At 44.1% G+C, this 14624-nt stretch overlaps 1 protein-coding gene across 2 annotated transcripts in view; it reads right to left on the bottom strand.

Moving 5' to 3' along the window:
• Positions 1-13328: 13328 nt before the first annotated feature.
• The window catches only part of LOC139473575 (con-Ins Im2-like), an 84622-nt gene continuing 83326 nt past the window's right edge, over positions 13329-14624 (bottom strand). For both annotated transcript variants that reach the window (XM_071256231.1, XM_071256230.1), the window contains one exon: positions 13329-14340. In XM_071256231.1, coding sequence (XP_071112332.1) covers positions 14135-14340 — 206 coding nt within the window. In that variant the 3' untranslated portion in view covers positions 13329-14134. The remainder of the gene's footprint in view (positions 14341-14624) is intronic.

Here is a 14624-nt window from a genome sequence, read left to right as displayed (position 1 = left end):
GATGTGTGAGCGTGTGGTATTGGTTGGTGTGGGGTCGAGTGGGTGGTTATATGTGGTGTGGTGTGGTGTGGTGTGGTGTGGTGTGGTGTGGTGTGGTGTGGTGTGGTGTGGTGAGGATGTGAATGTGTGTGTTGTGTGTGATGTGAACATGGATGTGAGTCTGTGTGTGTGGTGTGAATGTGGTTGTGTGTGTGGTGTGGTGTGTGTGGTGTGAATGTGGTTGTGTGTGGTGTGGGGTGTGTGTGTGTGTGGAGCGTGTGATGTAGTGTGTGGTTTAAATATGTGTGCGGTGTGTTTGGATGTGTGAGTGTGCGGTATGAGTGGGTGTGGATGTTGGTTGGGGTGCGGATGTGTGTTTGTTACGGTGTGATGTGTGTGGTGGTGTGGATGTGTGTGTGCTGTGTGCTGTGTGCTGTGTGTGTGTGTGTGTGCTTGTGTGGGTGGTTGATTGTCGTTTTGCATGTGGGTGTGCAACTGTGTTAGCGTATGGTAGGAGTGGAAATAGGACACAGCTTTAGAAAGTATTGGAACACTCGACTTCGTGTCCAGCCACATCGTCCCAAACCCAATTTTAGATTACGATGGGCCCACGTTTAGCATCTATTACAGATAGTGATTGTCTTGTTACGTCATGTGTAAACGGAGGCCATACGCCTCCCTCCCCTATCTTCAATCTCTCGCTTACAGTGACAGCTGAACATATAACCACCTATAATGTACCTGTATAATTACCAATAAATATTTAATAAAGAATGGCCAGGAAAATCTGAATCGCAATTCCAGTATTTCCATCTTATAGGAACGACATGAATACATGTCTCGTATTGATCCCCTGGAGAATACGAGCTTTATGACTTATACCGACTGACGTGCAACTACATTAGATCATTCAGTCACGTGGCCTCCATGCATTTGATTTTGTTCTTGCAGTAGTATATCATTGTATTTCAATGTTTTGAAGTTGTTGTTCAAGTAAATGGCGATATATAGACTAACAAGAAATGTAAATTTTACATGAATGTCCTGGTAGTATGTGGCTGTTTTGGGCGTGGGTTCAACTGGCGTTCAGTGAATGCGGGATTAAATGTTAAACAGTGCGATATGTTTTTTAGCGGTATGTTTTGTGCAACGAGGCATGCGAGTTATGCCCCTTAGGTCATGGCGCGAGGCCTAAAAGAACATGGTCCACGCTACTATGTCTTCCATCGCGTATTATCAAATGTGCACAGCCCATCGGCTGCTTAAAACATTACATTGGCGACGATGATATTTGATTCCATAATTATCAACCGATATTATGAGGAAGCTGAACAAGAGGCGCATACAGTAATTAATCTGCCACAGTATCCAGCGTTCGATGATCAACTCGTTTCTTTGGAACACGTGGATAGCTCGTCTTGAAAAAACGGAAAACACTCAATTCACTGGACATAACGTCAGACTTGATCGACAGAAGAAAACACTTTTAGTGAAGATGACGTCAATGACATTGTTGATTCGTTTCCTGCAGCGAATTTTCAACCGACACAAGGTGAGACACATTTCGGAAAATTGGTGACAGCCATCACTAGTTATTTCAAACCTGAGGAGGGGGCGGTCGGGTAGCCTAGTGGTTAAAGCGTTCGCTCGTCACGCCGAAGACCCGGCTTTGATTCCCGACATGGGTACAATGTGTGAAGCCCATTTCTGGTGTCCCCTGCCGTGATATTGCTGAAATATTTCTAAAAGTAGTGTAAAACCATTCTCACTCACTCAATCCTCGGGTATATATGGAAAAGATATGCTTTTCCTCAGCTACGCCAGAAAATTGACACGATGGATGATTTCGAGATTCGAAGTTAAATCACAGCTTATAGAGGGTGCAAATCACATAAAGTAAGAGAAAAGGGTCTTTCTGCTTCTCATATGACTTTAGCTACTTTGCTGATGCATGGTAGGACATTAGAGATTACGCATTAACATGCTGAAGAACAAGCAGCAAGTGCCAAAGAGAATAGTGATCAACCTCTTGGTGAGAGACAAAAGGCATACAAAACACTATCCGAAAACATTGTCCAGCTAGAGGTCAAAGGTGTGATAGCTGTGTCAAAAAAAATCATTTCTCTGTGTGTAAGAATACTGACAATGAAAAGAAACGCTTTCACAGAAAGAAGATACGAAAGGTTGAAGAGGGCATCAGTGGTTCAGAAGAAGATTGTGTTTTCTTAGTCAAGGGAACTTCTTCACCTTATGCTTACTTTAAGTTTTCTAAATGGCTTAAGAGTGAACATATTAGCAGATCCAGGAGCAACCTTAAACACTGTTTCAGAAAAGGTGTACATCTCGCTGAATCTAAAACCCACCATAGGGAAATGTCGCACAAAAATAATTCCTTATGGAAAGAAAGATCATGTTGCTGTGTTAGGATGATTTCAGGCAACGATCAAGTCAAAAACAGCATCAGTTGCAAGTATAATTCCACAAGATGAAGAGCGTCTTCACAGGTAGCAAATGTCAGAAGCACTGAATATCCTTCAAGTTCATGAATTTGTTCGAACTGTGAAATCTCATAATGCTAATTTGATTGCTGAAATTCTAACCTGTTCACAGGACTAGGCAAGCTCAACGATGTCAAGATGAAGCTTCATCATGATACAGAAGTAGCCCCTGCTGTCCAACAGTACCGTGTTAGAAAAGACATAGAAGAACAAATCAAGAAAGATCTTGAACGTGACGTGATTGAAATATCAGTTGACCCAACGTTGTGGGTATCTCCAGTTGTGGTGATTCCTGAGGCAGGTAATCTGGGAAAAGTGAGAGTTTGCGTTGACATGAGGTATCCAAACACTGGCGATCAAACGAGAGAGACATAGTTCTCCCATACTGGATGAACTTCACAGTTTTTAGTAAAGTTGACCGTGATGAAGTATACAGCCTACACGAACTCGGTTCATAACAACCTTTGCGACACATCTTGGATTGTTTCGATAGAAACGTTCGAACTTTGGCATTAACAGTTCTGCTGAAGTTATCCAAGAAACCTCGTCAAGCTGTGAAAGGGCTACCCGGTGTCATCAACATTCGGGATGATATCCTGATGCACTCTCATGCAACAGAAGAACATGACGTCATTCTAAACGTTTACGTAAAAAAGGTCTGACCTCTGAGGTCTGACGTTCAATAGAGAAAATAACATCAGTTTTTTGGACACGTGGCATCAAACCAAGTGAACCAAACATGTCTTCCTTCATGGATATGCTATCACCATAAAAGTCCTCTGAACAAGTCTTCTTTGAATGAAAAACATTTGTGGTCTCGACAGGTTGCAGATTAATCAACACTGGCACGCGAACTGCGTCAACTCAATCACAAAGAGACACTGTGGAAATGGACAAACACCCATGATGTTGCTCTCATAAAGTTGAAAGTAGACCCGTAGAAAGCCACAACTGTGTCTTATTTCCAAAGTCAAAGACCATTGATCATGTTGTGAAGGCTACAAACAAGGATCCTACGCTTCAGGCAGTGATTCATTCATTGCAAACAGGGAATTGGACCAACAATGAACCAATCAGGGGGATGAGATCAACCACAAAGTATATGATATTTTATCCAGACACTTTCAATAAACAATAGCATCCTATTGAAAGACACAAACATTATGTTACTTGGGTGTTTATGATGTCAATCACTGGGTTGTCTGATCCATTAATCCACTCGATTATTCACAGACCGCCGTCATATAGCTAGAAACTTGCTGAGTGCGGCGTTAAATAACAAAGAAACAAAGAAACAAACACACAAACAAGCAATAGAAACCCCATCACGAGAACCGATAAAGATGTCAAAACTACCAGATGGTCCTTGCCGTGAACTCAGTGCCAGATAGAAACAGGTGACTACCTATATGTGGTACAAGATATGTATTTCAGGTATGTAGTGGTAGTGATTTCTTTCAATTATCCCTTCAAGAAGTGTGATTCCAAGCCTAAATAGAGTATTTTCTGAATGTTGCATACCACTTGTGCTAAATCGGATAATAGCCGTCCTTTCATTAGCATGGACTTTAAAGTGTACGCAGAACAAACAGGTTTCAAACACAGGATAATAACTCCTCTATGGTCCAGTACCAAAGCCGAAACGTAACGCGTCATGTGTACCTAAGTAGCCTTGCTAGACCACGGTATAAGGATCTATACAGAAACGTCGTCTTCACAGTTAATAAAGAAGTCATCCATAAATTGTGTCTACTTTGTCATCCGTCAACTTCTGAATAATGCCTATCAAACAATTCATGTGTATCATCCAAAAGACCATTAAGGGTGCTTTGACACAAGGACATTCTTCAGTGTGGAAACAGATTCTGTACAAGTTTTTGCTGTCGTACAAAGCAACACCGCAATCAACGAAAGTGTTCCTCCAGCAACTAAAGAAACATTGGAAACAGGTTGCTGTGTCTTGACAAGTTTGCTCATTGATCATCAATCGACGAGGCTCAGGCTAAAAGCAAAATGAAGAAATATGCCGATAATAAAGAATATGTGAAACCATATGTGTTCAAAGAAGGTGAGGGGGCACGAATGGCCCAGTCGCCTAAGGCGCCGCGAGTCGCTGACCAGAGTTGCGTCAAAGTTTAAAGGCTTTATGCAAAATACATTTTTGCATCAGATGACCTTTGTTTATTCTCATATGCCTATGTTTTCAGCATATTATTCAAAGGCTTTTATATTTTCAAGTTACAAGTTACAAACGTTATTACCAAAAAGTGATAAATGCATAATTGGAGTACTTGAGGCATTTCAGTTAATTATTCTACTTTTTCAATATATATATTTAATATCCAATTTAAATGATAGTCATTTTGGTTTTCATCCAAGGAGAAGAGGGATGTAGTATTCACATGTTAGCACATGAGTATATCACTGTGCGATATGTATTTTATGAGTTATTCCACAGGTCAAGGAGCGAGGAATTACAAAAACTGTCTTCCATCGTTCATTATCAAATGTGCACAGCCCATCGGCGGCTTACAACATTACATAAGTATCGCCAAATGAACGTCCTCAACAGACATCCATACGGACAGGTTCAAGAGGGGACGTTCAAGAGGGAAAGAGAGCCTCGAAGATGATCCACGATCAGGTAGACCTTCATTTATCATTACAAAGTAAACTGTTGATAAATTTCATTTTATGATTATGCATGATCGACGATTCACCACAGGTCACGTGCAGTAGGCATTTCTCATGAGAGAGAGTGGAGGAGATGCGGAAGAATGAATTGTCTAAGACAAAGGTTGCAGCACGTTTGGTTCTGACTCCTGACTCCTGAATCCCGACTCCCGATTAAGGTTTATCATCACTCATGATGAAACGTCGTTTTAAAGAAAGCTGATTTTGGTGAGAGAATTGTAACCATGGATGAAACACGGGTTCACCACTATCAGCCAGAGACTAAACAACAGTCAAAGCAGTGGAAACATCCAACGTCTCCTTTGAAAAAGACGTCAAACTCAAGTGGCAAGTAGCAAGGTGGAAAGGTCGCAAGGTAATGGCTTCGGTTTTCATGTAATACTGTTGGTGGACTACCTCGTCACCATAACGTCCTCCGTATTCAACAGGTTTGGCACCGTCAGATTTCCACCTATTCCCAAACTTTACGGAAATGGTGATTACAGCCAGAATTATGTGGACCTCGTAGGGGAGTATATACAAGAACATTTAGCAACCAACCTAGTCATCATTGTATCAGCCTCCCCTCGTACGCCGACACGTACCATCATTCACCTGTACGATCATTACTCGGACCTATGTATACAGTATACAGTATATCAACTGTCTTGTGACCTACTGCTCTGACTGTTACATGCGGAAAACAGTATCTCACGTGTCTAGTGACCTATTGCTCTGATTGGTGTGCATTCAAGATATCAGGGTGGCACGGGTGGCCCAGTCGTCTAAGGCGCCGCGATTCGCTGTGCAGAGTTGCGTCCCTTGTGCACGCCAGAAACCTATGATTGTGGGTTCGAATCCCGGTTCGCACCGATTATGTTTCTAAGTTTGTCAGCACCATACCCATGCTCCTGGGTTTCACCGAAGTTGTAAACGTCTGAGACCTGCATCACTTCGGGCTTTCCTCCCACATTAAGCTGACACGCCGCGGTATAACTGGAATACTGTTAAAAGCGGCGTTAAACCCAACTGACTCACTCACTCAAGATATCAACTGTTTTGTGACCTACTGCTCTGACTGTTACATAAGTATAAAGTATATCAACTGTCTTGTGACCTACTGCTCTGATTGTTACATACAGTATAAAGTATATCAACTGTCTCGTGACCTACTGCTCTGATTGTTACATACAGTATAAAGTATATCAACTGTCTCGTGACCTACTCCTCAGACTGATGTCTACAGTATGATGTACTTACAGTGTCTCCTGACCTTTTCCTGAATCATTATATATTCAAAATATTTAATAATTTATTGAGATTTTAACGTTTACTACACTAGGCAGAAAAGTGGAATGTTTAAATGCATGGTATTAATAAAGACCTGGATGTTCCTTCAAATACAGGGGGCACGGGTGGCCCAGTCGTTTAAGGCGCCGCGATTCGCTGTGCAGAGTTGCGTCCCTTGGGCACGCCAGAAACCTATGATTGTGGGTTCGAATCCCGGTTCGCCCCGATTATGTTTCTAGGTTTGTCAGCACCATACCCGTGCTCGTGGGTTTCACCGAAGCGGTAAACGTCTGAGACCTGCATCACTTCGGGCTTTCCTCCCACATTAAGCTGACACGCCGTGATATAACTGGAATACTGTTAAAAGCGGCGTTAAACCCAACTCACTCACTCACTCCTTCAAATACAACCGGAACCAGGACTCAACATCGGATGTGAGCCCAACAGACAGAGAAGTTTGCACATCTGGACTCACGACGTTTACATTTGACGTTAAAGTCTTTTTCAAATTGTTTGTGTCGAACTCGCTCCCTTGTCGAACTGAAAGTCCTGATCAATATTAATGCTGATTTCTTTGAGCAGGTGATCTGACAATCTTGTTCAACAGTAGTACTCTATGTACGCCTTTTGTGGAGTCTAAAGCGTTGGAATTTGCTGGGTTGTGCAGATGTTAACCCTTGTCCTCGTGGGTTCGAACGCACTCTGATTCTGATCTTCGTTTCATTAACACCATACCTGTGTTCGTTGGTTTCAGAGCTACGTCTACTGTCGGTGAAACTTCATGATTTCTCCTCACAATAAGCTGATTCGCCGTGATAAAACAGAAATACGACGTTAAACCCAACTCACTCACTTAGATGGTGTCCAACCTGACGTTGAGATGATACTGTTGTTATTAAACCTACATCTCTAGCTGCCTTGACAGTTGCGCAGTGCAATCTTTTCTGTCGAAGAAACAACAATCAGCACGGTCTGAAATAGCATGTACCGTGGCTGATCACATCCTCGATTGTTTAGGAAAAGATACCTCCATTCTATTATGATAAATACCATTTCGCTTCATCGTGATCCCGATTGAAATGAACGACTGTAATAACAGACGTCCATCAAATTTCTGTTACGAGCACAGTTAGAAACAGTGGAGATGTTGATGGAAGCCCAACTTTCGCAACGCCGCTATTGTTGCGATTAACATATATTACGCTGGATTGTTATCGAGGAAAAACAATAAGATTGTACCTGTCATTATACGAGGGTATATCAGAAAATGTTTGGCCCAGGATATCTAGGTTGTTGTCAGGCTTACTGACCTATGTTTATTGAGTCATCTTTCATAACTCGGACCATGCTTCTTCAGTCCAGCGACTTGCTGATAACTGACCTCGACTGAGGAGTCCTACTCAATTGAATTGGAAAATACTAAGTATAGAGCAGTCATCAACAAAGACGATAGATGAACGTGTGTCTGATGTTTAGGAGAGGCTTGGCTGATTATATGCCACGACAATAAAACGTTGGGTGAAGGAATTGTTTGAATTGGTTTGGAAGAATTTCCCAGCTCTGGACGACCAACTCCCAGGAAGACATCCAAAGGAAGACATTAATGCCACGCACAACCTGGTACTGAACAATAGGCACAATATACTCCATGTCATGGAGGAGACCACAGGCTCCTCGAATGGGTCAATAGAATCATTCCTTCATGAAGACTTTTTATGTCAAGTCTCTTCAATAGCCTGTTTGTTATAACCAGATACGATCCTTTATTGAAACAGGGTCCATTAAAGAGTGAGTGAGTGTGTTGGGTTTAACACCGTTTTTAACAGTATTCCAGTTATATCACGGCATGTCAGCTTAATGTGGGAGGAAAGCCCGAACTGATGCATGTCTCGGACGTTTCCCACTTCGGTGTAAGCAGGGGTATGGTGCTGACAAACCTAGAAACACAATCGGGGCGAACTGGGATTCGAACCCACAATCATAGGTTTCTGGCGTGCCCAAGGGACGCAACTCTGCACAGCGAATCGCGGCGCCTCAGACGACTGTTGCAAGGCCTGCTTTATGGGTATGTGGATTCGAGGGTCCACCCCATTGGTCTACACAAGATTACCCCCAGCTGATTGAGTTCATATTTGAAAAGAAACTCTTGGTGGTCAGAGATTTAACGTGGGGCATAATTAGTTACTGCTTTGGGAGACGGTTGCAAGACCATGAACTGACATGTGATGGCAAGTGCATGAAGTAAGGGTGCACGTGTAGCTTAGTCTCAGGCGCCGCAGTTGGCTGTGTAGATGGGTGTCTCTGAGGCATGAAATGATCGTGAGTGCAAATATAAAAATCCCCCTGTTAATGATTCTGGCTTTGTTAGCAACATGCTCATGCTCTTGTGTTTCATTTGTTGGAGAGCAGGCTTTCCTCCCACATTAAGCTAACTGATATGACCTGGGTATAAAATAATATGGCATAAAACGATCATTCTTGCATTCACTTTGACAGCTTGACAAATGCGTAACTTCTTTCTGTTCACCGTTTCCGTTTCTTGCTCCGGATGATAGACAGACAATAAAAAGAGAGTAATGATGTTTACTGTTTATTCCCACCACGACCCAAAACCAACTCCTCCCGTTCAAGCAGACAGCGGTGGACGCAGGCGAAACATGGCGTGCGGTGGTTGTGGAGGGGAGGGGAGGGGAGGGGAGGGGAGGGGAGGGGAGGGAGACGAAGAAAGAAGGGGTGGTGTGAAGGTGGTCGGAGAAGGTATGTGAAGTGAAGGGGAGGGGTACAAGAGCTTGCATGGGACAGATGGGGTATAGCAGTCTCGTAGTGTATGCTCCTATGTGTCCGTTTTCCCCGCTGTAACCCAAACTGCAGCCATACTGGCAGTATCTTAAACACCCAAATGCCTTATCATTTCTGCCCCAGTACTTTTCCTGGTAATAATGTTTGAGAGGAATTAAAATGATGCATCTACTAGCTAACATATGACATATATACGGACATTAAAATTGTATGTGGACATGTAAATAAGGCCTTGTTTCAAGACGTACTCCAAGTCGGCAGTCACGGCCTTCCACCAAGAAGTCGGTATGTTACAGTGTCGCCCACTCAGCAGGCAACATGTTACAGTGTCGCCCACCCAGCAGGCAACATGTTACAGTGCGTTCCACCAAGCGGACAGCATGTCACGGTGCCCCATCCCGCGGACAGCATGTAAGGTGTGCCCCATCCCGGGGACAGCATGTTACGGTGTCCCCCACCCAGCAGGCAACATGTTACAGTGCGTTCCACCAAGCAGACAGCATGTCACGGTGCCCCATCCCGCGGACAGCATGTAAGGTGTGCCCCACCCCGGGGACAGCATGTTACGGTGCACCCCGTCAGAAGTCGGCATGTCACGGTTCGTTACAGAGAAGTCAGCATGTTGCGGTCCGTCAACCAACTGTCATGTTAAGGCTCGCCACCCAGAAGACGATGTGTAACGTTTCACCACAAAGCAGTTGGCATGTTACGGTGCGCCCTCCTAAAGCTCGTCATGTTACGGTCCGTTACCCATACGTTGGCCCCTAACGTTCCGCTACCTGGTGGTCGCCATCTAAAATCTAGGCCTCATGGATGTCTCCATGTGACACTCATATAACACAAAATAACATTCCCCTACTGGGTGATCGTTAGGTAACAACCCGCCACCTGGTGGTCGTCATGTAACACCCTGCCACCTGGTGGTCTCCATAAAAATCTCGATGTCGCCATAATAAAATAACACAAAGTAACATTTCACCACCTGGTGGTCGTTATGTTACAACCCGACACCTGGTGGTCGTAATGTGATGCACCGCTAAGTTGTAGTAGTTAAGTAACATTGCCACATAATAACCTGTGGCCTGGTGGTTGCAATATAACACCCCGCCCTCTGGTGGTCGCCATGGAACTTCCTGCCCCCTAGTGGTCGCCATGAAACAACCCGCCCCCTGGTGGTCGCAATGTAACTACCCGTCACTTGTGGTCGGTATGTAACACCCCGCCACCTGTGGTCGCCATGTAAACACCCCGTCACCTGTGGTCGCTATGTAACACCCCGTCACCTGTGGTCGCCATGTAAACACCCCGTCACCTGTGGTCGCTATGTAACACCCCGCCACTTGTCTGTCGCCATTTAACACCCCGCCACCTGGTGGTCGCTATGTAACATTCCGTCACCTGTGGTCGCCATGTAACACCCGGTCACCTTTGGTCGCCATGTGACACCCGGTCACCTGTTGTCGCTATGTAACACCCCGTCACCTGGTGGTCGCTATGTAACACCCCGTCACCTGTGGTCGCCATGTAACACCCCGCCACTTGGCTGTCGCCATGTAACACCCCGTCACCTGGTGGTCGCTCTGTGACACCCCGTCACCTGGTGGTCGCTATGTAACACCCGGTCACCTGTGGTCGCCATGTGACACCCGGCCACCTGGTGGTCGCTATGTAACAACCAGTCACTTGGCTGTCGCCATTTAACACCCCGTCACCTGTGGTCGCCATGTAACACCCCGTCACCTGTGGTCGCTATGTAACAACCAGTCACTTGGCTGTCGCCATTTAACACCCCGTCACCTGTGGTCGCCATGTAACACCCCGTCACCTGTGGTCGCTATGTAACCACCCGCCACATGGCTTTCGCCATGTAACACCCCGCCACCTGGTGGTCGCTATGTAACACCCCGTCACCTGTGGTCGCCATGTGACATCCCGCCACCTGGTGGTCACTATGTAGCACCCCGTCACTTGGCTGTCGCCATGTAACACCCCGTCACCTGTGGTCGCCATGTAACCACCCGCCACCTTGTGTTCGCTATGTAACACCCCGTCACCTGTGGTCGCCATGTAACACCCCGCCACCTTGTGGTCGCTATGTAACACCCCGTCACCTGAGGTCACCATGTGACATCCCGCCTGCTGGTGGTCGCCATGTAACACCCCGTCACCTGTGGTCGCCATGTAACACCCCGTCACCTCACCTGTGGTCGCCATGTAACACCCCGCCACCTGGTGGTCGTTATGTAACACCCTGCCACCTGGTGGTCGCTATGTAGCACCCCGCCACCTGGTGGTCGCTATGTAACACCCCGCCACCTGGTGGTCGTTATGTAACACCCTGCCACCTGGTGGTCGCTATGTAGCACCCCGCCACCTGGTGGTCGCTATGTAACACCCCGCCACCTGGTGGTCGTTATGTAGCACCCCGCCACCTGGTGCTCGCCATGTGACATCCTGCATCCCTGTTCCGATGTCACGTCATTTTAACATCGCATGAGCAGCACATTGAGACAGCACGGTCCGTACAAACATAAAAATACATGGAATATTATGTCTGAGTGAATTGTTGAATACAATGACTAAATAAAAGAAAGGTGGCAAACCAACGACCGTGCCTGCTCAAAATTGAAAACAAATGTACAAATGTACAAACGTACAATAAAAGATTAAAATAACCGATCTACCATCTCTGAGGTTATCGTAATAGCAATACTCACATCACGAGACTTTAGAGAAATTATGACTTCTATATATTTAATATCTTTCTTATGGTCTCATAAAACATGTCATTCATATTGTGTAAATCTATTCATCTCTCTTTAATGGACACGTTGTTGCACTGTTAACCAAAACAATGACAATTGTTACAGAAACGTCGAAACGTAAACAATGAGATATTTTCTGACTGACAAAATACGCCAAACAGTTTTGCTTCACGAACTTCCTTTCAGAGCTATCAGGTTTCATGCTAAATGAGAGCACATTAGTGACAACCTATTCAAACTTGTGTACATGCATATTGCATGACAAGAAACAGGGACACGTTTCTCGTTCTTGACAACATTCTTTATGCTGTTGGCGAAGAAAAACGCCCCACTTGCTTTCAAGTAAGTAATACATGTTTTCCCCAATGACGACTGGATACTTCATATGCTTTAAAGCGTGTCTTAAGCCTCTCCATTTCTGGATACTTTACCGTGAATAACATTACTTCTCGTGAGCACTTAAATTTTTTAATATTACCGTAGATATTCAGATAAAAATACCTGCAAACATTATAAGCAACCTCAATGGATTCCCGTGTAAATACTTAAAAAAGAATTTGCTGAGTTAATAATTCACGTTTCTGTCTTGAAATCAATATCTGCATTAAACTAAGGATAGCAATGCTTTGATCTTATGTCTTTTATCTCTGCCCGGCGTAATGCCACATGATTACACGTACAATTAAGTACACTTTTAGAAAGAAAAAAAAATACGATGAGCGAAAGAATAGTATTAAAGAAATTTAAAACAGCGTATAGTTTGCATAAACTCTTTCGCAATGATAAAGGCTGTTGGACAACGGGCAACGAATGTTTGATGCACACGGATGACACTTAAAGGTTTCAACTGAACAGGATACACGTTATTACAGCTAAAATGGATAGAATTATCATTAACCCGCCCACATGTTATCAGAAATCAGCGGGCCACTGTAACTTGATAATGCCCTCATATTGCTTGACGACGGGCCATTATCACGCCCGTTCTTAGGTGACGTCATAGGATAGGGATAGGTGACGTCACGTTGAATAGTGACGTCATCTGGTTTGTTCTATGACGTTTCCATATGTGTAAAAGTGGGTCAGTGGCATTCGTGGTGATTGCAGTAAATATTTCAAAACCGATATTGTTGTTTCTTTTTTATTTGATAACAAATTCCATCCAGTTTAGCTATAATAACGGTAACGCTATTTTTCAGGGCATTATCATTTGTAGAAGCCCTCGGTCTTTTCAACTGCCCTCCTTCGTCGGTCCGTAATGGAAGACCTCGGGCTTCTGCAAATGATAATGCCCTGAAAAATAGCGTTACCCTTATAGTATTAACAAACTCATGTCATGAAACAAATGTTTCCTTCGGGATCCCGTCCCTGTGCGCTCCGTACCACGTGACATAATATTCATCACTACGTATTAGTGTTTCGCAAAGAGGCAAGATTAGAAGTGCACTAGGGTTGATGTTTGGCCTCTTTGGCATGACATCACATGCTGATCACCGTAAGAAACAAAGAACTAAATGTCTTACTAAATTTAAGGATGGGTTTCAAATTAGAATTAAAATCAAACGCGATTCTGATCTTGTACGTTTGACATGTACAGCATTGCTTCACCAACTGTCACTGTCACCAATGTATAATACCACTGACTATATTCCTCTGTCCAAACCAATCGTAAAGTCACCATAAATCCAAGTCTTATCTTCTGTGGTGCGCTTGAGCCACCTCCGCATACATCCATTACTTATAAATACGCAACAAATTGCTGACATCTCATTTTGCCTTCAAGAAGTTGGGTCAAGTATTAGCCACACACAAACACAATGGCGTTTTGCCACATCACCGAGTCGCAGGTGCTACATTCGTTCACAGGAATTTCAAGCACCTTTAGCAAAATAATCAGAAGCACTGGGTTGTCAAGCATCATCTGGTTAATCATCATTTGCTTGAATATGTGGATACAAAATGTATAATGTGGTGTGTTATCCCACGTCTAACACAGATCGACTGTCAGTGAGTCCAGAGAGACTTGTGTCTTGGATGTGAACAGCGGAGCTTAGCAAAAGGTGCAGCCGGAAGAGGCTAGACAGTGAGCAGGGAGGGGAGGCAGGAATAAAGGAATGGGTGGGAGTCCAGCTATTTGCGGCCCAGGTGTAGTGGTCGTCGACCGCTAGTTAACTGTGACGATTTGCAGTACTGCCGCAGCTCTCTTAAAGTACACCTGTGGTAGCAACACTCGCAGGTGATTCCTTGCTCGCCGAATGAGCTAGTGCTTCGTTTACTAAGATAGGAGAGGGCGTCCCTTTTTCCTAAAATAATATCTTTTATTCTGTTTTTGCTATCTGAAATGGAAAGAAACACAACTGACAAAATGTTATTGGCAGTATAATTCTTCTTATAGAATGTGTTATCAAAATTGTTTTCAATGAATTTTGTGTGTGTCAGTAAACTTTTAAAAGTCATTGGATTCAAAATATTATTGTCTCTGATAATATCACTCATTGTGACAGCTAGTAGCGACTGCTGTTCTTGTTTCTCTTTTAAGCGTGGAATCGAATTCGATTAAAATCTGAATTTACATCCTTGTAGTGTATGGACAATAGACATTGTAGAAAACAACATCTTA

The sequence above is a fragment of the Haliotis cracherodii genome, unplaced genomic scaffold (assembly GCF_022045235.1).
Source record: "Haliotis cracherodii isolate W230 unplaced genomic scaffold, xgHalCrac1.p SCAF_3, whole genome shotgun sequence".
Classification (NCBI taxonomy): Eukaryota; Metazoa; Mollusca; class Gastropoda; order Lepetellida; family Haliotidae; genus Haliotis; species Haliotis cracherodii.
Note: the sequence above shows the minus strand (reverse complement) of the source record. Positions and strands in the feature narration are given on the sequence as shown.